The 27,547-nt window shown below is 39.6% G+C and overlaps 2 protein-coding genes across 3 annotated transcripts in view; one reads left to right on the forward strand and one right to left on the reverse strand.

The window, feature by feature from the left end:
- Positions 1-1,754, reverse strand: part of gfra1a (gdnf family receptor alpha 1a) — a 99,355-nt gene extending 97,601 nt beyond the window's left edge. For both annotated transcript variants that reach the window (XM_026189506.1, XM_026189507.1), the window contains exons 1-2: positions 1,497-1,754; positions 738-1,043 (exon numbers count right to left, since the gene is read on the reverse strand). In XM_026189506.1, coding sequence (XP_026045291.1) covers positions 738-1,043; positions 1,497-1,536 — 346 coding nt within the window. In that variant the 5' untranslated portion in view covers positions 1,537-1,754. The remainder of the gene's footprint in view (positions 1-737; positions 1,044-1,496) is intronic.
- Positions 1,755-5,178: 3,424 nt separating this feature from the next.
- On the forward strand, positions 5,179-26,789 carry LOC113035499 (coiled-coil domain-containing protein 172). The gene is made up of 8 exons (XM_026191107.1): positions 5,179-5,331; positions 5,515-5,600; positions 7,054-7,170; positions 7,641-7,806; positions 10,424-10,525; positions 12,617-12,719; positions 26,192-26,267; positions 26,499-26,789. Exons 1-8 carry the CDS (start codon positions 5,253-5,255, stop codon positions 26,532-26,534), a joined length of 765 nt encoding a protein of 254 aa, XP_026046892.1. The 5' UTR covers positions 5,179-5,252; the 3' UTR covers positions 26,535-26,789.
- Positions 26,790-27,547: the final 758 nt, after the last annotated feature.

Consider the following 27,547-nt stretch of genomic DNA (forward strand, 5'->3'; position numbering starts at 1 on the left):
CGGGTTATTTGGGTCAGTCGATATCCACGCTGGCGCACAGCCACATGCTTGATTAGGCAGGTTGGTCAGCTGTGTTGCGCAACTGGAAGTCGACTCGCTGGCGATGAGCTGGGTGTAGTTTGGGGACTAAAAGGCCCCCCTGCTATGATCGACACTTTGAGATGGCACAGCTAGCGCTAAGGGGCTTCACGCTCTATTACCCGCGAGGGAAGTGATTTGAGAGGTCAGAAGGTATCTGAAGAGCTCAGTAGGACCACGTCTGTGAACCAAGTCAAGGGGGCAAATTTGTGTTGTGCATGATCACATTGGTTGTGCGCTACTTGTTTTTTTTTTTTTTCTTCTTATGTTTGTGGAAGCAGATAAAAGGAGACTCGTACTTTAGAACTAGAACGAAAGGAAAGGAGGGCGAGGGCTCATTTCGCTTCCGGAGGAGCTGGAAACCAATCATGTCACCCACTTTCAAGACAGATCAGAAGGCTTAAGCTGTTATAGCTGAAAGCCCTGAGGTGGGGCGGGGGGCTGACTGGGTTTGTGACACCCCCCAGAAAATTATAATAACAACATTAGATGACAATGAGCTACTTTTTAAATTCTATGATAGACCTTTAAACTATAACAACACAAATCTATAGTTTAATTAGAAGATGGTTAAATAGTTCTAAACATAAATCTGTAGCTCGGGGTCGTTTATTTTGTACAAGAACACACAAAACAGTTCCACTAAAGTCTAAGCCAACCTTGTAAACTCTGATACATCCCCCAGTAAATGCGCAGGCAGTTCTTTTCCTTCTTCATGCCCCTTTTACACCGGCAGTTGTACAGCGGGCTCTGTTTGAGCGCGTCAATCGCGCTCCGGCACTCGTCCTTGGCTTCCAGGCCGGCCACCATGCTGAAGTTGCTCTCCTTGCCGCCGGCCACGCACTGCCTCATCGTGCGGTACTTGGTGCTGCACGCCTGCTCCTTCAGACACTGCTCATTGGCCCGCACGCAGTCCAGCCGGGTGGCCCCGGCACGCAGGTTCTCCTCCGCGTAAGACAACACATCTGAAAAATAAAAGTTTTATCCGTCGCGTGTTTTCTCACTTTCCCAGTAAACACTGGAAGCTTAAGCACTTTTCAAGCTGCTTTAGGGATTAAAATATTACACAAATATGAGCTTTTATTATGAACACGCCACAAAAGAGTACACGGGCTATTTTTTGGAGCCACTATTTTGGAGCAGTTATGCACATAGTTGCCTAACTGGCACTTTCATTCAGCTGAAAGTAGAGTATAAATTGCTGTCACGTTCACTGTTGTTTGTTGAGGCACTGACAGCTCCTCAGAGTTTTTTTCTTTTTGGAGCAGTTTACTGCACAGTTGCGACCACACTGTACTGCGAGCAGCCGATGCGTCTGCCGGGCGCCTCTTTATTAATAGACCGCTACTAAATATTTGATGAAACTCTATAATCAATTCGAAGCGAGCAGTTGCTGGTGCGAATCAGCTTAAACTTACCTAAAACAGGAAGAAGAACATAAAACACAGCGAGGATCATCGTTTTTCCTCTGCGTGGGAAACAAAACCCCTTGTTGGAACGTAATTTCTTAAGTTGATGCGAATTAACAATCGTTAAATTCCCAGGGTACTTCCACTGTATTGAAATCCATTGAAAAGGTGCAGCACTGCGCGCTCCTCTGTATACAGGACAGATCCGGCTCGCCTCATGCGAGAGATAATTTCCCCTCCAAACAAAGTGTCCAGTCCCGATTTCTGCTCTTTCCTTGACTCAATAGAGGGAGAGAGAGGGAGAGAGAGAGAGAAGAAGCGCTTCTTTTTTGTCTTTCCCGGGCGGGTTTGTCTTCTAACCGCGAGGAGACAAAGACAAGGGATGAAAGCAGCGGTGGAAAGCGAAAAAACGGGCGAGTGTCCTCCAACTCCAGCCAGTGGGATGCTTGCGTCTGTGCGTCTGAGCGCACACAGCCAACTGGAGTCCCACTGCTGTCTAGCGCATTCAGCAAGGAGGAGAGTGCCAGCTTCCCCCTCGCGCTAAAGTACAGTAATCTGATCATAAATTTACAATGATAGACCTTCCCATCAGAGCAACCCCCCCCCCCCCCCCTTTTACCACAATCTCAGCACAAAAACTCAATCGTGAACTTTTAGCCCACTTAACTCAATAATGAACCAAATAATGTAGAATATGCTTTAGCGTTATGATCCTTTGGTTTTTAATAAACTTTCCATGACAAGTACTATTAAAATGGCCACTTTTGGTGTATTTTAACTGCTGCTGCGTGCACGTGATTACATTTAAGATAAAGGGAACCGACTTTAACAACCATTGATGTGAATGTGTGTGTGTGTGTGTGTGTGTGTGAGTGAGAGGGGGTGTTCACATTTGAGTGTGCATAAGCTGCACTGATGGGGAGAGGGCAGAGGGAATGGCTCCTGTGTATGTTTATGACATGATTAATATAGCAACACGTGTAGATGCTTATATGGCAGGGTTTGTTTTTGTTTTGTTTTTTAGATGTGAAGCACCTTTTGAACCTGGAGCGAGAAGGTGGGACGGATGTATTTCAGCTGTTTAGTCAATACTCCACACATATCACGCATTTGTGACTCCTCCCAGCTTCATATCGTTTTTATATTATTTGCAAATACCAAGATTAGAAGAAAAAAAGTGTTATGCAACAGTAGTTACCAGCTGTGAACACAGAGGACTGTTGCGTGTTTGCTCATGTCAGAGGTATGATATAATGTTTTTGATGGCTGACAGCAGCCTGACAGCGCTGAGCTGAGAAAAACCTGCCCTCAGTCTGACACAGAGGAGAGCGGACACTGTCGCCATCTGTTGGTGATTTGAAAGAAAAGTCACTTTGGTGCTTCTGGTGATGGGCAGCTCAATTTATTGTCACATGTATAGAAAGGCAACAAACTGATTATTACAAAAACAGGGATGATGCATCATGGAACTGCACTCTTCCTGTAACTCATTGATTGCCTGTATGGTATATTTAGGGGCTAATCCACTTGGATAAATACATATGTCAAGGAGCCGCTCTCTGCATTAACGACTGAGGCTGAATCAATCACGCATCCTGCGCCCAAAGCAGTAAATCAACTGCACATATATATAGAGAGAGGCAAGGAGCAGGTTCATTCACAGATGGGCTGTGAAGCAACTGATTTGAACATCAGTGACTTATCCCTTATTGAAAAAGGTAGAGATAGGTTGGTACAGGTCAATCCTGCAGGCTACATTGACATGACACAGGCCATGGATATTATTAAAAAGAGAACATGACTGGAAAAGAGACAGAAAATGAGATGAACGGCAGTCTCAGTCCGCACTGTGGGATAATTGTCTGCTTACAATTTGATGACTTTGCTGTTCTAACGTCTCCAAAGGGAAGTTTGCCAGTCAGGGGGGAGGCTCAGGCTGGTGATTTATGAAAAAAAGCCCTAATCAATATTTGATATTAATTTTGTAAATGAATGTCAGAATGATGTAGCCCTCTGGTCGTTTAACTGTTTCACGCAGTAATGTGTTTTATGGCACCGGATCAGAGGCTTTTTCTTTTCTTTTTTTTACTAGAAACCTGGTCAAAGTCTGGAATTGTGTGACAAATGTAGGCAGCAGGTGTAGATGGATTACTCTGAGAAAGCTGACTGCGCCGATACAGCACTTCATAACACTCAACAGTCAGGCTGAGTGGGGACTGATAAATGTCAGTGTACTGCCGGTCACTATAGTTAGGCGGTACTTCTCTAATTTATATTACCAGCAGATACAGGACAAGGATGATGACTCTGAAGAAGGAAAACGTCAATTTAATTGCTGACTTGAAGATTTAACACAGGTTGAGTTGTGATTTATCTGATAAATCCATGAACTATCTACAGTTAACTGAGGCTATATCCAGGACATAAATAATTAGCTGATTGATTGTGTTTTTTTTGTTTGTTTTTTTTAAATTTGTATTTACTTAGCGAGGATAGGTTAATTGGTAACTCTAAATTTCCCATAGGTGTTAATGCGGGAGTGAATGTGCGAATGGTTGCCTCTGTGAGGGTCCTGCACAGTATCTTAGCTGCTCTTCTGGATGGAAACGTTGGATGTTGTTCCTTGGATCTGTTGGAGCCACTGGCCTAGCTTGGGGGTCACTGCACCTAGTGCTCCAATTATCACTGCGACCACTGTTACCTTCACCCTCCACATTTTCTTGAGCTCTTCTCTGAGCCCTTGGTATTTGTCATGTTCATGTTCCGTCTTCCTGATGTTGCTATCATTTGGTATTGCTACATTTATCATTATAGCTGTTTTTCTGCTTGTCCACCACCACAGTATGTTAGCTTTTACCAGTTTGTCTATTTGTATGATGATATTTGTGGGTGTTACATACTGTGCAGGGGCCTGTCCTTTCATGATGGTTCCTCCTCTTGGAGGAGCACAGTATGTAACACCGGCAAATAGAAGAAGTGGCTGATATTGAGAAATCCTACCAAGGGCTGGAAAAAGCTGAACTGAAAGACAGCACAGAGGCACTAATCATAGCAGCAATGGAACACGCTCTGAGTATAAGGTCAATAGAGGCTGGAGTCTACAACACCAGGAAAGACCATGGGGTCTTGCCTGGTGGGGTCCTGCCTGGTGTTAGGACATGTTTGCAACTGTGCAACGTCCACTTGTTCATGTCCACTTTCCTGAACTTGAACTAATGTCTAGTAATGTGACTCACTGATTATTGTGTGTGTGATAAAACCATTTCTTTTTCTTCTTCTTCTTCTTCTTATCATTATTATTAGTAGTAGCGGTATTTCATCAGATTTTGTACTGCTATAATGGAGGGATTTTCCAAATATAGAATCTATAAGTATAAGAGCATAAAGTATAAGATTGATTGATTTATTTTCAAAGGAACAATCTTTATAATATTTAATGTCAATATCATGATATCAAATGTCAAATTTAATTTAAAATAACTGAATAAGCAAAACTAAAACCAAACATTTTAAGGACACAATAAAAGTAATGACTCCTGACTGAAAACTATGACTACTAAAACTAAAGCTAAATATACTGAACTACAAATACAAATTAAAGTTTAACAACAACAAAAAAAAAAACTAATTAAAAAATGTTGCAACAATGTCACAATTATAATGAGCTAAGTCAGTCATTCAGACTCTTTGTCCTGACAGAAACTAGCCTCCTTAGGTTAGATGGTCTGCTAGCTAACTGTTTATTGACCCAGCTACTAAGCCAAAATGAGTTTGGACACACTTTTTCAACAAATTCTTTTAACTGAGCAACAGTTAGCAGAACAGACACAAAAAATCAAGGATGGTAAGTTTTGTTTATTTCTCTGAATCTGTTTTTTTTTTTTTTTTGCTTAATTATCACTCTTCAGCTAGCAAATAAGCTAACAGCTAAACGCTAGGGACAATGCTAAATATGTATCTATACAGGCTACTGTATTTTAATGTTTAATGTTGCATCATGTGATGTTTTTTCAAAAATGTTTTTTAGTCAAAATAGCCATCATCAGATGCAATGAGAAGATAAAGAGTGTCACTGAGCAGTATGGAAAGAGCAAAGAGGAACTTGATGAAAAGGTGAAACTGTTGCTAGTTGATGCTAACGAGTGAATTATATATATTTTGTGAGCAGAGGCAAAGCCATAGCACTGTTTTTAAGATGCTCACATTTATTAGATTTTAGATATAAACCATTTGGTTCTTCAAATAACCCTTTGTGTGATGGTAGCCGTAGTTTACTGAGCTTAAATTCATCATATATAATGTCTTAAATTATCTTGAACTGTGTTTATTAAATATTTACACACTAGCTGTAAAATCATGTCACAGGGTGATGGAAAGTGTTCACTTGTTGCACTGTATTTTAGAAGGAGCCCCTGTAAATTGGTCTGTTTCATGGTACTGTGATTTATTACATAACAGCTTTATGTTTACACAGCTCAGTGCAAATTTCAGAGGTCCCATATTATTAATTTTCTAATAAAAATTAGTAAAATGTTGTTCCTGGAATGTTTTACCTGGGATGTAACATAACACGTGTGTATGTATAACAAAAATAATTAATATTTAATTTGTTGTGGTTTCCAAAAGGAAAGAGGCCATTCTACTCATCATCACCTTTATAAAACTGAAAAAACACACACATTGTAAAATATGAATAGAAACTGATTAATTAAAAAAAAGCAGACATTGAACTATCAAAGCAGCACAATGCCATATTGAGGAGCTGATCTAGTTTATGATTTAGAACACTTAATCTCTACATTCAATGGCTAATTTCCCCAAATAACATTACTGAGACCTTTAGTTTGTGAGATATAATGCCCCATTAAAAATAATTTAAAAAAAAGAGGCTCTTTGGTTTTTTCACAAATATTGCAAGGATCACACCATGCCCTACTGATGATTTGAAACACATGGCAGTGGTATCTTTTTTTTTTTTTTTTTTTTACTATTGAGACTGTTTACATTATGCAGATATGGAAGCTGTGTTTACTGCACAGTGTGTTTACAGCTCTCATGATGTAAGGTCTTATGGTTTATGAGAGCTGTCTTAAGATAATTACAGTGTTTATAGGACTTGGAAGCTGATTGTGCTCACTGAAACATGCTGCACTTTAGTATTACAGCAGAAGAAAAGCAAAGCTACTTTCTCCTCTTTAGCTCAAGAAACAGACTGAAATTACACCAAAAGTTATGCCCAAGGCAAGAATCTACCTTCCTACATAATCGCTCTTTCTTTATGTTTATGATATCGATTTAAAAAGAAACCTGAATTGTTGCTGAACTAGTTAACGAAACAGGATGTTTTTAGTTACAGTTTCAAAATAACTCTAGTTATTATGTCTGTCTCTAATAATCAGGTATAGAGTATATACTGATTGTTCCAAACTAGAACTTTGATCTCATTTCACCCCGTCTGGTATCAAGTGATATTGCTCACATACGAAGCATCACCAATCCATCTCCCTCGCTGTACATCTGTCTGTCAGCATGTGTGTCTTGATCATCTCCTGTATTTATGCTTCAGGCTCAGCAGTTGTCTGCAATGAGGCTGCGGTGTGACCTGGCAAAGAAATATGAGAACCAGATGTTAAAGCAAATTGAAGAGCTGCTCTGTCAGAAGAACCACCTCAGGGATCATCTAGTAGGTTGAAGCCTGGATCAATACTTATCTCTCAAATTAGACAGGTTGTATCCAATATGGATACCTCTTCAGCTTTAATAGCTTTAACTTCTTGATTGAATCACAGTACTATATAGAATGACCCGATCAATTAATCAGTGAAAACACAGATCAAAAAAGTGGTACCCTTCAGAGATGTTTGCATTTTCGTAGAAACTGAGTTTGACATTTTAGAATTGCTTGTTTAAAATTCCACAGGTATTAAACTAGGTTATGTAAAAAATAATGTAAAATCAGAGCCTCATTTTAGAAGCAGAATCCCACCAAAAATGGTGGGATTCTGCATTCTACACAATAAGCTCTTAGAGCAAAGATTTTCTTTTTTTTCCAAATGTTATCATAATTATACAGTAACATTAAGTCTGTAGTACCACAAGGTCTGTTAATATTGTTGTTAGAAGTATTTCCCATGATCCTCCTTTTCATACCAGACCAAGATAAAGATGGTGGCTAAAGAAGAGGAGGAAAACTTCCTTCAAGAGATCTCAAGGTTTAACAGTGACTTCAGTCTTAAGGCGAACAGAGAAACAGTCTTCAAGAGCCAAACTCACACTGTGCTCCTGGATCTGGAGAAGGAGGTGGAATCGATACACAAAGGTTGTAAAACACTTTACTGTAGTGTTTTCAGGGAAGACAGAGGTTACATGAAACAGATGTGGCCCTGAATGCTGCTCTAGAAATTATTAGTTATTTTAGAAATGGGCAAAATAGATCTCCAATGCCTATAATTCATGAAAAAGAACGTTTTCAAGGACTCCATGCAGCACACTCTTTCTGCTTCTGTGGGAGTTAAGAGAGTGAGTAGCAGCGAGGTGCTAGTAAAGAAATGCACTTGATTCACTCATCATTAACAAGTGTGACCACCTTAATAAAAACAGAAATTTTGCCAGCTTGCTCGTTTGGAACATTTACCATAATCTTCCCAGGAATGGATGTCCCAACAAATTCACGCCAAGGTCAGATCGTGCAGCGTTTAGAGCAGCGGTCCCCAATATTTTTTGAGCCACGGACTGGTTTAGGTCTGACAATATTTTCACTGAACGGCCTTTAAGGTGTGTCGCAGATAAAAACAATAAAATAAAACCAGTACCGGTACATAAAAAAAGACGATTAATTCATAACACATGAGAAAAGACCCAGAGAAACCAAGTTAACGATAAAAACCCTTAAAACCATAAATTTCACACCCGAGCCTCAACTCTCGCAGCCCGGTGGGGACTGCTGGTTTAGTGAAACAGCTAAAATTCCTACAGCTACATCTCAGACTCACTTAGCATGTTAAATGTTAAAGTTCATGGCAGTATAATTAGAAAACGACTGAATAGCTATGCCTATTTTGGAGGGGTGTCCTGATTTATCTTAAAGACTATGGCATTGAAAAGGGCTTGAAAAGTTGAACAAACTAAAGAACTTCAGGATCAATGTCCTTTGACCAAATTGTAGATATCTGGCCATAATGCACACCACCCTATTTGGCAAAAACCAATGAAAGCATCTCAGCACGAACACTGCAAACCATCTGTCAAGGACGGTGGTGGAGGGGGGGATTATTTGGGCTTGTTTTACAGCCACCAGCTATCTGTAAATAGTCACTAACATGTCAGGTCTAGTTGAGTATTGATTTAGTCCGCAAGTAAAAAGCCCTAATTTGGCAGATCAGGTGATCTCATTGCCAGCTCACTGCTGGTTGGGAACCAAAATCTCATATCCCGATATAAGATAACGATATAAATCACAAACGATATAAATCACAAAAATTTAACATTTTTTGTAAATTCTGTGAATCTCAGGCAGCTCGACTTGCGTGAAGTGTTTCCAGCTGCGCATCCTTTACCCGGAGCCGAGTGTTTTAACCAATGCATGAAACTATACATTTTTAGACATAAGTTGTAACGGCCGCCGTTTTCTTTGTATTTATTACATGGCGTGCTGCGGGGAAAAGCCTGTTCTAACGTTTGGGTCTAAGGTTTCTTTTTTAGCACCTGGCGGCGCTTTTTTACTCTCATCCGTAAATAATCTGCTCTTTCACGTGATTCAGTTTATTTTGAAAAGTTTCAACAGGATCTTGAGCTTTATTGTGTAAGGTTTAAGTGGAACATAAACAAGCGGACACGCGAAGGTGTTACCGTCGCTGTTGCTAATGACAACGCATAAAAACAGGTGCTTGTCCATCAGTAATGTGGTTATATTACATTTAAGAGAAAGAGAGAACTTTAAGAAATTAATATAGCCACTACAGTGACCATCAGAACGATGAACAAATATTGTCGTAAACAGTTTATTTTGCGACACCACGAAACAAACAATAGTGTAAAATGAAACGCTAGATGTTTTTATATCGTCATCCGATATATATCGTTATATCGAACAGCCCTATACCCTTCTACATATTCTGTTTGCAGATCAATGTCCTGTAAGATTTTCAGGATACTATATAAGCTGTTGCCACACAGCTGCAAGCTGCTTTGCATCCCACCTCCTGCCCAGCTTATCATTTTATAAGATAAGATAAGATAAGATAAGATAAGATAAGATAAGATAAGACTTTATTGATCCCACAATGGGGAAATTTTTGCGTCACCTCAGCTCAGGTACAGATATATTCTTTTGACTGAAGTGGTCCTGAATGAAATGAATAATTGCTACATCTACTGTGTATGAGCCCAGACATCTCATAGTAGTATAACAGTTGCCTGCTAAATATAGAAATGCAAGAAACTATATCTGTTTAAACACCCAAGATTCCAGTATAATCTGTGTTAAGTTGGTTAGTGAGCTCAGGACTTATAATAATTATATAAGCTCACACTCAAACACCTGGCGTTTGCTGCACTATTAATACTTGTGCTGTGAACATATATATCTATTAAAGTGTGGTTAGATATTTAACCACACAAAGGTAAAGTAAAGGTTAAATATCAAAAAAGGTTTTAGAAAACAAGTTTAATGTAACAAAGGTTTTCTTGACAGTTTGAAACCAGCCAAACAAAAACACTGTGTTCATGTTTTTAATGTAATCGTTAGGATAACTAACAGCTCTTATACAGGCCTAATATGAAGTGATTTAAACTCAGGTTGTGGCCCCTATGACAACCTTTGCATTATGTATTTGTATTTTTGTCCAGCAGTATACATTCATTATAGAGTTTCTGGTGATTATTACTCAATCCATGAGAACCTTTGCAGATTTATCTTTTCCTCTTCTATAATTTAGAGAAGGAGTTGATGAGCTGCACAAACAGTCACATGAGCTCCATTGCAGAAGAGAAGAGAGCACTCCTGCTTGAACTACAGAGTCTGAATGATATCGACGAAGGTGAGCAGCGAAGGTTCATTTTATGCAAAACAGACCATAGCCATATTTTTAAAAGGACCTCTGTAAGCTCCTTTAATTTTTCCACATGCATTCACACAGCCTTTAACCCAGACCAGCAGTTATTTTATAATTCAGCTGGTCTGCCAAGGCAGTTTAATCTTGAGCCCAGATGTTAGATCTTCTACAACATATTTCTGGCTCCATGAACAGGTTGAGCGGGTGTGCTTGCCGTGTTTTTTAAATCTGAGTTAAGGAGGCTGTACACACACATACTGTAATAAGTCCTTTCTAAGAAGAGGAGCCAAACATTCCATGTCAAAGTAAATCCAAAAGTCCACAACTTTGTTTCTGTCCAGGGTTTTACCACATAAAATCCAAAAGGTGAGGCAGAACAAAGTCCAAAAACCAGTCTGTACATGAAGATAATAAAAATGAAATAAAGACACTGGCAAAAAAAAGCAAGAAGAAAAGCTTATACTAGAATTATAAGAAAGGGCTGGAAGTCTTGACTGCCAACAAGACAATCTGGCATGGAACCAATGGGAAAGTGAACACACACGAATACACAGGTGAGTAATTGGCTGATGTAGAACAGGTGTGAAAGAAAACTGGCAGCAGACTGAAAAAAGTTAGCAATTAAATAAAATGTAAGAAAACGGACAACAAATTAAAACAGGAAGTGAGAGAAAGAACGTAACAAAATTCAACGTACCATCAAAAGATTAAGAGTGGAAAGGTAGTTGGTACAGATGACATACCTGTGGAGGCATGGAGCTGAGCTACATGAGAGATTGTGTGAGCTCTCCAGAACCTCACAAAGTCTTAGAGAGTGAGAGGATGTCTGAGGAAAGAAAAGTGGTGTCAGAATTAATCATTTAAGATTGTCATTTATCCTTAGAAATATATATCCATTCGTATGCTGATAAAAATCATATCCTTATTAGGTCTGATAAGATTCTGTGTGCACTTGTGTACCATGAGATGAGAGGAAGCAGTCTCGATGTTATAATTCTATTATAGCTTTTGAAACCAGACTGTCCTGTTCTGTTTAAAAGTGCCAGAGTTCACACCTTTAAATGTGAGTTTGAGAGTTTGAGATATGACCTATTGCAAGTTCCTGTTTTTATAGTTTAGCAAGATGCTTACTTCTGCATACAATTTAAGTTCACTGAAAGGTCATATGTCTATGTATAGAATGGCTGGAAACACACACACACACACACACATACACCTGCACACACACACAGAATACAGACACTGATGTTGCTCAGATATGCCTGTTTTAAGAATGTCACGTGTATTTGTAATTGCATATTCATGAATGATTGCTTGCTGACAATAAAAATAACTGTAGCGAAGGAATCAGTTGAAGTTGGTCGAGTTCAGGTGAAGGAATCTTTTCCTCAACTTTGATTGACTTCCCTCGCGAGCCACAAACACAGAGAGTGCCTTCTTGCCTTGTTTTGTCGTGCAGTTGTTGGTCTCGTGTTCCAGCGGGGTTTGTGCCTAGATAAACCCAACAAGTGGTGTACTGGTTCAGGCTTTCAAGAACAAGGGTGCTGTAGCTGTAGCTACTACAGAGGAATAAAATTGATGAGCCATATCATGACGATATAGAATACAGATATAGAATATAGTTATGATATGGTCTCAAGACAGGAACTGTGTTACTCCATGAGTAAGTCATGTATGTATGAGAGAATGAGAAGCACAGACTGGCTGCAGTGGACAGTTTTTGTTGTTTTTAACATTTAGTTTCACTTCACTACAGAGAACTTCTTTGTCTTTCATGACTTTGGTCTTCTTTGTGGCAGGAGCTTAACTAAAAGATCGACAAACACAGAAGCGTAGCCCACATAGCTGTTTTTGGCACTGCCCTCTTGGTGAGGGTACACAGCTGCATGACAGTCTGCAAGCTCTGTGTAGGACCAACACACAACCATACCAGTCCCTTTAGAATAAGAAACTTTAACAGTTGTAGTGTTGTATAATCCAAACCTTGTTCTGTTGTTTTAACCGTGTAGCTACAGCATGTGTCTGTCTTCCCTGAGTGACGTCGTCTTATGTTTGATTTATTACTCCTGACTGCAGACCTGGATCGGCAGCTGAGTGAGGCTGAAGCAATGACAGAATCTCTGAGATCGGAGAGCCAGCTTGTCAGTCAGAAACCTCTCACTGACAGCTCCTGTCTGAGGTGAGTGCTGGATAACTGTCTGGATGCTGAGGCAGGTTTATGCATTTGGACACATAGATGGAATCTACAGTACCAGATTTACTTGCAGTTACATCATGTCACAGAATAATCTTTGGGAGGTCCAACACAGTAAATATTACAGATAAATAAGACATAAAAGAGCAGAATTACATAAAAACACAGCATTAGGCTTCTCAGCATTTCATTAACAATATTTCCACAGAGATTCCTGGCGTTTTAAACATTCCTTGCTGAGCAGCTGTGATTTTTAATTAGTTGAGAATTTTGTTTTGTGAATGCTGTCGGAGGACTCGGTGTTCAGAAGCACAACCGCTGTCCCCTCTCTGCAGGACCCTGTGGTTTTCTTTAGTGTAACTGCAAAAAATTCCATCTCAGTAGTGGTATTATCAGCTTTGGTCATTCTTACAACGGTAAATGTACTTAAGAAAAAGACAGACGAAAGAAATGCTGCAGAGCCAAGCATTCTGGCTTTTAAATTAAACTGTTTACAAATGGGAGATCTGGATCATACCAAGAAGGGCTGAATAGACCAGTAAACCCAGTTCTTGTCTTGCCTTTTTTCTCCGTCTTGATCCTGCTGGGTAGAGTCCAAACATAGAAGTGTAAATAACAGCACATTAAGGCCATTTGGTTTAATTAAGGCTTTGATCTGGAGTTTATTTCATTTTGTCAGCAACTGGAGAAAAACAACCAACTGAGGCTATTGTGATTGATATATTTATTAATGATGACAGTGTAAAGCTTAGCATTCAAGCTAAGTGTTTAATCAGCTTTGGTTTTAGTGGAATAATAAATCATGCTTTAACCACAGACTGTATATAAACGATGGGCATAGTAATGCATCATGTTCATTTAGTAAATTGCTGCATTTACAGTAAAATAGATGTTAAATCAGGGTATGATGGATATTTTGAAATCTACAAGTAGGAGCCTGCAGTTTCCCATCGATCTCTGCTCACCGCATTTCACAAAGTGCTTAGCTCGAGGTGCCAAAATGGAGTCTGATCTCGTGTCTGCTGTCTGTGGCTTTAACTGGAATAATCTATAAAGGAATTCAAACACACTCATACATGTCACATGTAGAAAACCATGTTACACAGAAGTCTGTTTTTTTTAGGTCACTTCAATAGTTTGGATTTCTCTAACAGTAGTTCTTTGACTTTCAAAGCAAATGAAAAGTATTGAATCTGTTACCATTAAGGCTCCTCAAAGTCAAGTCAAGTCAAGTCAAGTCAAGTTGGCTTTATTGTCACTTCAACCATATACAGTTTAACAGTACACAGTGAGGCGAAACAACGTTCCTCCAGGAACCAAGGTGCTACATGCAACATAAATTTACAACATAAATTAACAGAAAACACTAAACTAGCTAACTAAGAGGCCTAGTTAGCTGGCTAGCAGAGACAAGACAGACTGACCTAACATAAATTACAACATAAATTAACAAAAAAAAAAACAAAAAAAAAAAACTAACTATCTAACTATCTAAGGAAGACTTTTTTTTTTGTTATCAGACAGCAGACAATAAAGCGCACGTGCAAATGTGCAAACAGAGCAGCAAAGTGACAGAATGATAGAAAAACACAACGTAACTTAATAATAAGGTTTTGTGATGATGAGTTGAGGTAGTGGAGGAACAGTAAACATTCCTTAGTGTAGCAGCAAAAATTAGGAAGTACAGAAGTTAGTGCAAAAAGTCCAGTAATAATATTGTGCAAAAGAGCATTTACAGGTTGGTGTGTACGATGGTTTGGTGGTGTAGGTCAGTGTGTTTGCGCTTGTGTTGATTAGTCAGTCCAGTCTCAATGTTTTGAGGTAGTTGAGTTAACCTGAGTGATAGTGTGTGTGTGTGTGTGTGTGTGTGTGTGTGTGTGTGTGTGTGTGTGTGTGTGTGTGTGTGTGTGTGTGTGTATCAGTCAGTCCCTTTTTGCTGAGGAGACGGATGGCTTGTGGAAAAAAGCTGTTGCACAGTCTGGATGTGTGTGCCCGAATGCTTCGGTACCTTTTTTCAGATGGCAGGAGTGTGAAGAGTGTGTGAGAGGCCCAACAGGCTCAGCTTTCCGATCAGTTGTTGGGGGATGATCGTGTTGAATGCTGAGCTGAAATCTATGTACAGCATTCGGACGTGTGAGTCCTTCTTGTCCAAGTGTGTCAGGGCAAGATGGAGTGCAGTGGAGATGGCGTCGTCCGTTGAGCGGTTATGGCGGTATGCAAATTGCAGTGGGTCCAGTGAGGGGGGCAGCAGGGTCTTGATGTGTCTCATGACGAGCCGCTCGAAGCACTTCATGATGGTGGGTGTAAGTGCAACGGACGGTAGTCGTTGAGACAGGACACAGAAGACTTCTTGGGCACGGGGACGATGGTGGTGGCCTTGAAGCACGTGGGAACGACGGCACTGCTCAGAGAGATGTTGAAGATGTCGGAAACTTTAGGGAGACTGCTTTGTCAGATACAGTTATTTCATCATTCTTTTATCTTCTAGTGGGTATGAGCTTTATTGTCATGACTCGTGCTGTGGCAGGCAGAATGTAGGACCCAGATGCAGGACTTGAAACGAAAGGTTTAACTGAAGGAGGCAGCTTTAATGGCTGTGCAAAACTCAATACAAGAAAACATAAATAAAACTAGAAATATATAAATATAAAAATAGAAACTTTGGAACTACAAACTAAAACTAGAAACTCAGAAGAACCATTTAGTGATAAGGACCAAAAAGGCACAGCAAGACACACAGCAACATAAGGTAATGACAACACACGGACAGACGAAAACACAGGGCTTAAATACACCAGGAAGTGACGAGGGAATTGGAAACAGGAGGGAGACACAGCTGTGACTAATCTGACCAAACGAGACAGGGTGGAAGCTAAACTCAAAACAGTGAACACAGGACACGAGACCGTCAAAGTAAAACAGGAAATACAAAACAGGCAATCCAGACGCAGACTTGACAAGGAGACACGGATGACAGAGAAGACCGAGGAGATGCACGAACATAGAAACCAGGAAAGAACAGACAAGAAAACATAACTGACTTGACACAGAGAACACAAGGGAGGCACAGTAACAAAACCTAAGATCTAAAAATCACTAAAGTATAACCAGAAATCACTGAATCAAATAATATTAATAAACAAAAACATAAACACTGAGTCACCAGACTCAGGACCGTGACATTTATAGCATGACATATTGAACTCTGTTAGTATCATCAAATGTTATCAGGGCCTAAATAACAACAAAAGGAGGCACTGATCATAGTAATTTTCACAGCCAGAGAAAACAGTCAACAGCACAATATAAAATTGAGGGCTGACGAGTTGCTTGAGAACATTAGATGACTGTTTTAGTATCCTGTGTTCAGTTGGTGTTAAAAAGCTAACATTAGCTACTTGTTAACAAGTTGCTACAGTTAGCCAAGTCACTTGGACACTTTCAGTGTAAAATGACCTAAACACTCTCAGAAAGCTTCTGAGCTTAGCTTCCATGAATATAGCAGCTTAAAAGTGACATTTCCCATATGGAAAAGATATATATAAATCTTATAAAGTTTGTATCTGTCTTGTGTGAGACTTGTATGAAAAGCATATAAGAGTGAAAACAGATATAAGATCCCGTGAAAATTTATATAATGAAACTTGTATGTTTTGGATACTTACTAAAAAAATATATGAAAGTAATGAGAAAGTGGCCACTTTCATGAGTAAATCATGTAAGCCTTATATGATTTACTCATGAAAGTGGCCACTTTCATGAGTAATCACATATAAGTTTTTACTATCTCTTTTCCATATGGGTTGTTTGAAAGAGGACCAAACTCGTGCTTCACATGTAGGAAAGCTAAGCATCAAGATCCCTCTGTGCTCACTGTTTTCTCTGTCCGTTATATTACATTGTTAATAGTTGTTAATCGGTGCAGTTCAGTATTCAATTATAAATATGTGGGTGTCACAGCCCTGGGTTCTCTGTTTTTGAACTCCTAAGTTGTGTTGACGAATAATCGTCTTTAGCTTGATTCTTTGTTTATTTATTGCGTTGTCACTTTGGTGCTTTGTTCCAGTTACTTTGGTGTTTATAGTATTTGTTCTGTCAGTTAAACGTGTCTCCCCTGTGCTCCCCATGTGTAGTAAAGTCTCTGTCACTTTGTTAGTGCTCCCCTTTTAGTTATTTCCCGTATTACTTTGATAGTCGTTTGCTTTAATTTTAGTTTACTTTTCGTGTCTCATTGAGCCATGAGCAGTTCCACGTCACCTCCTGTGGATTTAGTTCCTTGATATGTCATACTGTTTCCCATAGTTCCTGCTGTTTCTGATTTTTCGGATTAACCTCTAGTGTGTCAGATGGTTATTCATGGAGTTCCTGTCTGGACATTTTGTACCAACACATCCTTCTCCATTGAATAATCAGTCTGTGTTCATCCTGCTAAGATATTTAAACTGAAATCCATAGCCTTTGATCCATGTGGTTTTCATTTAGCCTGTCTTTGCTTTTCAGTTTCTTTATTCTATTTTTCATTCATATTTTCATTCAAATCTTTCTAACGATGTTGTTGTTGTAATTTAAATCTGTTTTTACTTTGTGCTGTAGCCGTAAAGCTACATGTCTTAATGTTTCTTATTTCTCAGTAAGTACAAGAAAAATATACACATGGATTTTTTCCCCCTGTTCTGTCTGACAGTGTAACAATCAGAATTGCTGTCTGAAGGCCAAAGAAAGGCCAACAGTGGTCTGCGTCATAGTTATATTTTATTAGAATTTTATTAGGATTTCTTTATTTTGGATTATTACATGCCATGCCAAGCGGCTGCCAGGAAGCAAACCAGTACACACCCGAGCACCCAGCCCCGGACACCGGGAACCACCAACGCAATGGCGGGTTGGGGCACTGGGGTAACCTGAGATGTGCTTAGAAGAGAAAGAGTCTTAGACCTGACCTGACACATAGGCATAGACAAACAGGCACCCACAGACACAAACACGCATTCCCTTCCTTACGCACACAAATACAAGAATTGTGAATACTTAAATATAAAACTAAACACTAAAAAGAAGCGGCAGAAAGCACCCGGAACGACATTTAGGACAGAGATGTGCTCCCATTGCAGTACAGATGGACAGTATACAGTATAGATGCATGGCATAAATTACATTCTTTCCTACAGAAACATATTGAAACAGGTTCACCCTGTTGCTACATTGAGAGACGTCCTTTATTTAATTAAAGGTTGGAGATCAATAGTGTTCCAGGAAGGAAGGGTCATTGTTGTTGCTGATGCTGCCACTTTGGATAATGTCCTCTCCACAATACCACGGATCAGTTTTGTTTCAGGTTTTGAAATAAAGATATTAAAGAGGAAAGGAATAAGGGCATGTAAAAAAACATTTGCTTCCCTTTGGTGTGCTTTATTTATATTTCTCTATATATTAATCTTCATGTGCGCTTCCTTTTTTTGTTAGCCCACCTTTTGTCTCTCGCTCTCTCTCACTCTCTCTGTCTTAGTATCATCTTAAATCATGCATGTGCGTGGCATGTCCTGTTCATCCATCAGCCTCATTAAACATACTAGGTCCTTCATTACCGCTGGGCTTATTAGCCCCGGGAAGTGCTGAGGATGTAGCTTTGGCGGAGACACCCCCTCCTGTCGTAGCCATTCTTATGATCATCCATTCTGAACTGAAACCATCAATCCTGTCTTTAGCCACTGCAGCGTCTCTTTAAAACGCATATTTAACTCTCCGCTTATTGATTGTTGGAAATTGAATGCATGTCAATTTGAAAGAGTGCAAGAGTCATTTAAAAAGTGTTCAGTGTGCAAAACAGTGGCTGCTGGTGCAGACTGGACACTGTCACAATAGAAAGATACTTGAAATATGCACCTATGTGATTGGAATCGATTATATAAGAGCTGTATGTATTTTATTATGTGTCGGATTTTCTTCACTGACATATTACTGGCAAATTATTTATGAGTGTTCATTTAAAGATGTCATAGCTCTGTAGAGTTCCAGTAAAAGCCAGCAGAGACCACCAACAGCCAAAATGCCAAATGAGTATTGCTTTAGGGACATTATTGCGTCGATTGAAGCACAGCCTGGTCGCCTTAAAAATCGGATTTGTAAGTTCCAGAGAGAAGTGTAAAGTTTAAAACGCGTCTGTTGGTTTTCAAACTGTGAAAATGCAATTTTAGGCAGGCTGTTTTATTGTTTCATTAACTTCCAATAAAAGCAGAAACGGTTCGTTCGTCTTCAATTCAGGTGTAGCTCAGTATGGATCCTCCACAACTGCCATAACAGTTCAATCACAGCCAAGGCGTCACGCTGCGTGGATCAAAGTCCAATGGTTTATCAGAGACAAACTGAACTGAGTAACACAATTGTATGTTTATGAAATTATAGTGTGAAATATTAACTCTGCTGCCATAAGCGCAGACTGCTTTTAAAGGCACAAGAAGAAGTTTGTTTCAGTCTGTAACTGAGGAGCAGCAGTCCATAAAGTTCACATATGTGATTACGTTCAAGTGCATTTTTGATCTGTCTTTATCTGATATACTTTATGTGATTGCTTTGTTTAAAACTTGTCATTGTTATTACATTTCTTCCAAGATATTGTTGCAAAAGTGCTAATTTTTAAAACTTTACAGTAGTAACAGCTTTTTTCTCCCTTTTATTCTAATCTTAGGTTTAATTAAGCAAACACTAGCAGAGCACGTTAAAACTTTCAGTTTACACATATCACAGTGAAACTTGCCCAGTTTTAATGATATTAAGGCAATAAAATCATCATCACAACTTCCATTCATTATATTTTTGTAAATGCATTTTTTACACATGATTAGGACTTAATATTATGTCCCCAATAGCAAAAAATGGTTCATCATCATCATCATCATCATTTATTTATTTATATAGCACTTTAAAAACACACCTGGTAGACCAAAGTGCTGTACAATACTAATATGCACATAGTAATAAAACCAGACATAGCAATAAAGTTAAAAAACAATAAAAAATTAAAAAAATTAAAAATTAAAAAATTAAAAAAAAAAATATATATATATATATATAAAATAAAATAAAAATGTCAGTTACCCACAGAGTTAAAAGCCAGGGAATAAAAATAGGTTTTTAATAAAGACTTAAAAACTGGCACTGATGCAGCCTGTCTAATATGGAGAGGAAGGTTATTCCAAAGCATCGGCGCGGCAACAGAGAACGCTCGGTCTCCTCTAAGTTTCAGCCGTGACTTTGGGACCGAAAGCAGCAACAGCTCAGCTGACCGAAGGGAACAAGTGGGGACGTGTGGCTTCAACAAATCAGACAAATAAACAGGTGCCAGACCATTTAGAGATTTAAAAGCCGATAAAAGGACTTTAAAACGGATCCTGAATTCAATTGGAAGCCAGTGTAAAGAGGCCAAAATCGGGGTGATGTGATCAAATTTTCTTCTACCAGTTAAAAATCGTGCCGCAGCATTTTGCACTAATTGCAAGCGTGACAAAGTGCCCTGCCCAACCCCTGTTAAAAGAGAATTACAATAATCTAAACGTGAGGTAATAAAGGCATGAATAACGCTTTCCAAGTCACGCTTGGAAAGAAAGGGCTTAACCTTTGATAAACGTCTGAGGTGATAAAATGCTGATTTTACCACCCCGTTTACATGGTCATCAAAGGTGAGTGCAGAATCAATTTTAACTCCGAGATTTGTGATCGAACTCTTTAGTTGGGAAGTCAAAGCTGCAAGATCAACATCCAGAGTATGAGAAGAACGATTTGGGCCAAATAAAATTGCTTCTGTCTTCCGATCATTAAAATTTAAAAAGTTGTTTGCCATCCATGCTTTGACATCAGTAAGGCAGTCAAGCAGAGGTCCAGTTGGGAGACTATCAGAATGACTAAGAGGTAAGTAGAGCTGGCAGTCATCTGCGTATAGATGGAATGGCACTTTATGCTTTCGGAAAATCGCGCCAAGAGGCAAGAGGTACAATGAAAACAATAACGGCCAAAGAATAGATCCCTGTGGAACACCCCAAAGCAGAGGGGCCACAGAGGATGAAGCCGACCCCAACTTAACACAAAATGTCCTATTTGAAAGATAGGACTTTAACCACAAAAGTGCCGAACCAGTAATTCCCACACCGTGCTGTAAGCGGGAGATCAGCAAATCGTGATCCACAGTGTCAAATGCAGCTGTCATGTCCAACAAGACCAGCACTGCATATTTACCACGGTCTGTCGTTATCAGGATGTCATTCATAACTTTTACGAGGGCTGTCTCCGTGCTGTGGAATGGCTTAAAGCCGGACTGAAAGATTTCTGACAATTTAGAGTCATTCAAGTAGTCCATCAACTGAGTATAAACAATCCTTTCCAGAATCTTACTAAGAAAGGGAAGCTTAGAGATGGGTCTGAAATTTGACATGACTGAACTGTCTAAGCCCGGTTTCTTAAGTAAAGGATGTATGACTGCATGCTTAAATTCCCTAGGTACTTGACCAGACAAAAGACTAGTATTAATAATGTTCAGAATATGTGGTCCGATGATAGGAAATACCTTTTTAAGAAAACGGGGAGGAACAACGTCATTTGGAGAGCCACACGGTTTAGCATTCAACACAAGTTTCTCTAAATCAGATAAAACAATTGGTAGAAAAGCAGAGAACAGACTTGAGCAAGAACCATGCATGGCTGGGTCAGCAATAGGTAGAGTCGGAGGTCTCAAACTAGCAACCTTTTCCACAAAATAATTAAGAAACTTATTGCACATAACCGCAGAAGAGTGCAAAAGAATATAGCCTTCCGGATTAAGTACAGAATTTATAGTGTTATATAGAACACGAGGGTTATGCGAGAGTTGAGAAAAATAGGAGTGCTTGGCAGCCTTTACTGCTCTCTGATAGACTTTCCAGCTAGTCTTAAGAGCTTCCATAGAGACGCACAGCCTATCTTTTTTCCACCGTCTTTCACATCTTCTACATTCTTTTCTAGCGGCTCTGGTAAAATCAGTTAGCCAAGGACTAGCCTTTGGCTTGCATTGTCTGAATATAAAAGGAGCGACAGCGTCGAGGACAGATTTACAAGCAGAATCCAAACAAGAAACTAATCCATCTGAGATGGACAACTCAGGAGGATAAGAAATAAATTGGTCAAACAATATGGAAAACCGCTCGGCAGTATCTGAGCCAAAAGCACGATAACATCGAGCAGGTACAGCACGCTTAAGAACAGGATTAAAAAGAACAATATCACATAAAATAGGCATATGGTCAGAGAACACCGCATCCTCGACAAGTACGTTTTGGACAGATAAACCATGTGATAAAACCAAGTCCAGTGTGTGACCACGTTCTTGAGTGGCACCTTTAACAGACTGAATAAAGTTAAAAGAGTTCACTAAGTCCAGAAAGTCCTTAGCCAGGGGCTTCCCCGGGCAGCAGACGTGTATATTAAAATCACCAAGTAAAAGGATCTGGTCATACCGTGATGCACAGTCAGCAAGAAACTCTGAGAACTCGGATAAAAACTCCTTGTTATATTTTGGGGGCCGATAAACAATCGCACACAACAGCGAAGACGAATGGCCCAGTTCACACAAACAGAGTTCAAAACTGGTGTGGCATGTTGATGGGGATAGCTGCTTAAAGTCAAGATGTGCCTTAAAAACAACAGCTAGCCCTCCTCCGCGACCAGAAACTCTCGGAACACTAAAAAAGGCACAACCAGCCGGCAGTAATTCAGAAAAGGCACTTAACTCACCGGGTGGAATCCAAGTTTCAGTCAAGCAAAGAAAATCCAGTGCATGGGAAGCGAAAAATTCCTTCAAAATGAATGTCTTATTTTCCACCGATCTGGCGTTAATTAATCCCAACCTGAGAGGAATTGGCTCGGGAGCTTCCGAGGCAGCAACAACCAGATCCACAGGTCGGAGGTTTGTTTGGTCCACTCCACGCCAACGCAGATGTCGGAGAGGAGAGGGTTTTGCAGAACCCTTCTCGAGAGATCCCACAACAGGAACCAAGCAGGAGTCCACCGGGTCCAAAGCACGCAACGGCACCAAGAGTAGCGGGCAGGATCGACAAATTGAGCGAAGCTCATGAGGAAAACAAGAGATCCTGAGTCTCAGTTTGACAAGGCGACCTCCACGGTTACCTCGTCTCCTGCGTCGCTTCCGCACATCCAGTGGCAATGGTAAGGAGCGCCAGTGAGGTGGTGTTACTTCCAAATCGGGAGGCAGAAAGCCTTGGTTGTCATTTCCAAACCGAGCTAAAGCTTGGGTAGATGAGCCTATTTCCAATAATGTCTGGCGATCATAAAACAATGCAGGGCTGACATGTTGCACAAAATTGACTAAAAACAATAAAATAAAACAAATAGAAGAGAGCGATAGACGGCATGCCAAACACACAGGCACCATCTTTCCATCCGTTTCTCCATTTTTTCCCGTTCATGGTCGCAGGGGGCTCGGGCTGGAGAGACAGACAACCACTTACACTCACATTCAGACATATGGTCAATTTAGCAGAGATTCAGATCATTGGTTCACCTGACATGCATGTCTTTGGACTGTGGGAGGAAGCTCACACAGCCACAGGGAGAACATGCAAACTACGCACTGAGAGGCCAGTTAAAACCCAGAACCTTGTTACTGTGCCAAAGGTGCTAACCACTGGACTAGGTCACCTACTAACTGGAAGGTTGGCAGTTCGATTCCAGTTTGCATGCCAAATATCCTTGGGTAAGACACTAACCCCATGTTGCTCTCCGATGCATCTATTAGTCTGTGAATGTTAGATAGAAAGTGTTTAGAAGAAGTTGTGTAAAGTGCTCAGATTGAGTAGAAAAGCGATATTTAAGAACCAGTCCATTTACTAAAAAATATAAAAAATAGTCCCATGAAAATCTCTATATCGTTGTTGTTTTATGTGTTCAAACTTTTCTTAAATGTTCTGATTTTTCTTCGGCCTTCACCACATTTAACCTCCATGTTTTAATCAGCAGACTTTTAAAAACAGTTTGACATGAACAAAAATCTTTTGGGCTGGATTCCTGACTTTGCCCCTGGACTGGCGTCACACTGGGTTGCGTGCTTTCACTCCTACCCTTTGTGTCCTGTATCAGAGTGGGTGTGGAAGCAGGACCATTTAAAAGTATGCAGATGACTCTGTTAATGTTAGACTTTACCTGACCACGCATATCCTTTGCATTATGAGCTTCAGTTTCTTCTGGATAAACACAGTAAACCCAGCTTTGTTCCTGTGACCATCACTCAGATGAACAAATGATAGTTTTTGATATCCTACATAAAGCAGTGATTTTGGATTTATCTTCTAATTATATTTTATTCTTTATATTTGTCGTCTGTGTTTGTTTTGAAAATGTGCATGTGTGGATGGATGACTCACCTGCTGCAGACGAAATCTGCCTACGAGTACAAAGTAATATGACCCTGGCTGAATATGCAGATAAGGCGTCATCTGTCTAATTCCTCTCTTTTTATCATTTAGAAAATGTTGTCCAAAAAAATCTGCTCTTGCAACATTTTTAGGAATAGAAAGTTCTATAAATCAGAACATAGATGGGACTAAAACGTCAACTCTGAGTCTGAGGAAAACTACTTTTTAAGAAAACGTGACCTTTAAATATGTGGAGTGAAAAATTCTGCGTATTTCTTCTGGGGTAAAAAAAATATCATGCTCTGTGTGTAGCAGCTATGATTTCCTAGAAAAAGAGAACTAAGCAGTGCGTATACATATTTGAGCTAAATAAAAAGTCTGGATTTCCAATTACTAATTGAATTTGCACATCAGTAGTTCGGCTTTAACCAGACTAAAAAGCTTTCTGCTGGTCTCAAAATGTTTCTTTCTTTCATTGACGCATTCCTTCTGCATCTGTGTGTCCTCATCTTTTATGTCTCTTCTCACCTGCAGCCTAGCACTTTAAAACACCCAACCCGCCTTTAAAAATTTCCATTTGAATGATTTTGGTGTGAGAGAAATTGCTACACTTGATTTATTGCTGTCACTTCATTTTATACTTAGAAATTCGTCCCTCGTGGTCTTCTGTTCATCCTTATATCTGTGGAACAAGCTCCAGGAGACATTACTAAATACACAAAAAAAGGGAGAATGCAGTGTTGACTGCAGCTTTGTGGAGGAGCCGCAGAGTCTAACATTTTAGGCTGTGAGTGTTTGTGCTTGTCTCTACACTCCTCCTCTTCAGCTGTGACATTTGTCATACATGGTGTACATTTTGAATTAACAGCGCACAATTATGCCTCATGCGGTTTAGTCACTTTTATCAAGTACTGCAGTCCCTCGGTCTGGCTTCATTTTCTTAGTGTGCCACAAAGGTTACATCATGCAGGATCTGCTGATCACAGAATGATCTGTTACCGGTTTTGGCAACAAGGCGTTGGACTTCTGAGGCTTCCACCTCTGAACGCTGCCTGATACATAGAGCACCAGAGCGAGGGTTACCCCAGTGACTCATTGTAGCTGAGCCAGTAGATGCTTACTGGCAAAAGCCTCCCCAAGGCCAGTGTGGGGCCTGGTAACCCTGTCCTGGGTGAGGTATCATGGACGATTTTTCTCCTCATCATAGCTCTGAATCTAAGATGGGTGAGGCGTTCAGTCATTTGGAACAGGGTTAGGTTACAGAAGCTACTCCTCTACATCAAAAAGAGCCGTTTTAGGTATGCGTCTGATCAACATGCCTCCTGTGTGAGGTGTTTTGTGCATATCCAACTAGAAGGAGGCCCAAGAGCAGACGCACGGGAGAGATTATGCCTCTTAGCTGGCTTGGGAATGCCTCTGTGTCCCCCTGGGAGGTGGCTGGGGAGCAGGAGGTTGGGCATCTCTGCTCAGACTGCCCACACTTTTCCCTGCTGACCCAGATAAATGGCAGAAAATGGATTGGTAGGATCTGTTTCAAGATAATTCATCAGTTTTTAACTCATGTAAATGTACTGTCAGTGGATGCTGGGATACAGTAAATTGTAAATACCTTAGTTGAACCATAGTCCTAATCCAGTAGTGAAATTGTTTTTGTGCAAACAAACAGTCACCGAGTCAAACGCTGTGATTTATGTTGCACATATAGTTACAACACCTCGCTCTGAACATTCATCTGAAATGTCAAACAGTCAAGTAAACTCAGACTTCAGGGGAAATCTGTTTAACAGATGGCAGCTATTGTGTTCATTTTGTTGTTTTTCAGAAAGCATTTGAAATATTTTGTGCATGTGGATTCGGTGTTCCCACCATTATAAATACTAGAGGGAAAATTGTATTATGTTATGTATTTCTTTTATTTTGGACACAATAACAAAGCAAAAGTAAATATAATGATAAAAACAATATACCAGAAAAAAATAAGCAGTTTAAACTCTACATGCAAAAATGAAGTTTATCCAAATGTTATGTTTTGTTACTGACGTGGTTTTATTTACTTGCCAGGCTGAGGAAGGAGCTGGAGATGCACAAAGAAGGACAACTTGAGCATCTGCGAGAGGAACTAAGCTCAGAAATTCAAGTTGGTGGCTTTTATTTAAATTATTCCATTTATTTTTTTCCCTTTTTTAGCATGACAGTCATACACAGATGCTGTCAAATTTGCTTAGATGTTTTGAAAGGTAGTTGTGGGCAAACTTCCAAATGTAACACATGAGCTAAAATGCATATCTTTATTCATTTGCAAAACATTTGTCATTGTCACATTTGTTCTTTGTAAACCTATTTTTTTTCCTTTCTTTTTTAATTGCAGAAGCTGGACAGCAGCCAAGGGGCTGAGAAGTGTTAGGTTAGGCACGCTGATAATTTGCAAAGTTTATCTTGTTTGTCTTATGTTCAAAAACAAAGATGCTGATTTACAGACGGTTAGTTTCTGCTTCCCTGCTGTCTTTATTCTTCTTTATCTCCTAAGAGTCTTAACTAAGCCCTGGATAATATTTGTTTTTCTATGTGTGGATTGAATATTTTCTTTCTGTTGGTCTTTACACTTTTGTGCCCATTTCTGAGAAAAAAAAACAAGTTTATTAAAATGTATGAATCCTTTTTTCCATGTGTCTAATCCTTGCTTATAACACCAACAAGTTATATAAAAAAATATGATTCTTATTAATGTAACTACTCACAAACACGTGCAAAAAAGGTATTCAAAGTTTTGTCCCAAAAGTGATTTTATATTGCCCTCTAGTGTATAGAATATGGTATTGCTACATTCCAGTCCAATCAGATCATGCCTACTGAAACAGCGGTGAACAGACATTGCATGATTGTTGCATGCATTTTATTTTATTTTTATTATTTATAACATTCATCATATCCTGTTCCCTGGATACCTACCTATCTAATGCTGCCTTTTTCAGCTTGGTAGGCTCTTTACCACCAGACTGAAACAAATACATTTTTTGATAAAAAAAAATGGCTCCAGTTTTCCCCCAGTTAGCTATAGGATTGTTAGAGAGGACAGCCACTCATCACTGGTCCAACAGTAAAGTCACAATCATAATAAGGGTTCATAGACGAGGTCTGTTCAACACAAAGATTAGATAAGCTGAGGGTTAGGGCTTTGAGCAAGGTTGCCATGCTCTTCCATTTCTAGCTGGGTAATTAAACTTACTGATCAATAATAAATTTGGAGTACATGGGTAAATAAAAGTTTTACTGAGTGAGTTACCAGCCAGAAAACACAGAAGCTTAAGATGCAATATTTAGGCTTTTGCCACCCAATGGAAGCTCTGTGCAATTACAATTTACCACCATTAATCATTCAGTCCACAGACAGTTATTTCCTTAATTGATAATTAGATG

Source organism: Astatotilapia calliptera, chromosome 13, assembly GCF_900246225.1.
Source record: "Astatotilapia calliptera chromosome 13, fAstCal1.2, whole genome shotgun sequence".
NCBI classification, from domain to species: domain Eukaryota; kingdom Metazoa; phylum Chordata; class Actinopteri; order Cichliformes; family Cichlidae; genus Astatotilapia; species Astatotilapia calliptera.

Excerpts from the sequence above, each read along its gene's own strand:
- LOC113035499 (XM_026191107.1), top strand. The coding sequence starts at position 5,253 with ATGAGTTTGGACACACTTTTTCAACAAATTCTTTTAACTGAGCAACAG. Across the intron at positions 5,601-7,053 it reads AAGAGGAACTTGATGAAAAG|GCTCAGCAGTTGTCTGCAAT; the intron begins GTGAAACTGTTG and ends TTTATGCTTCAG. Across the intron at positions 10,526-12,616 it reads TCTGAATGATATCGACGAAG|ACCTGGATCGGCAGCTGAGT; the intron begins GTGAGCAGCGAA and ends TCCTGACTGCAG.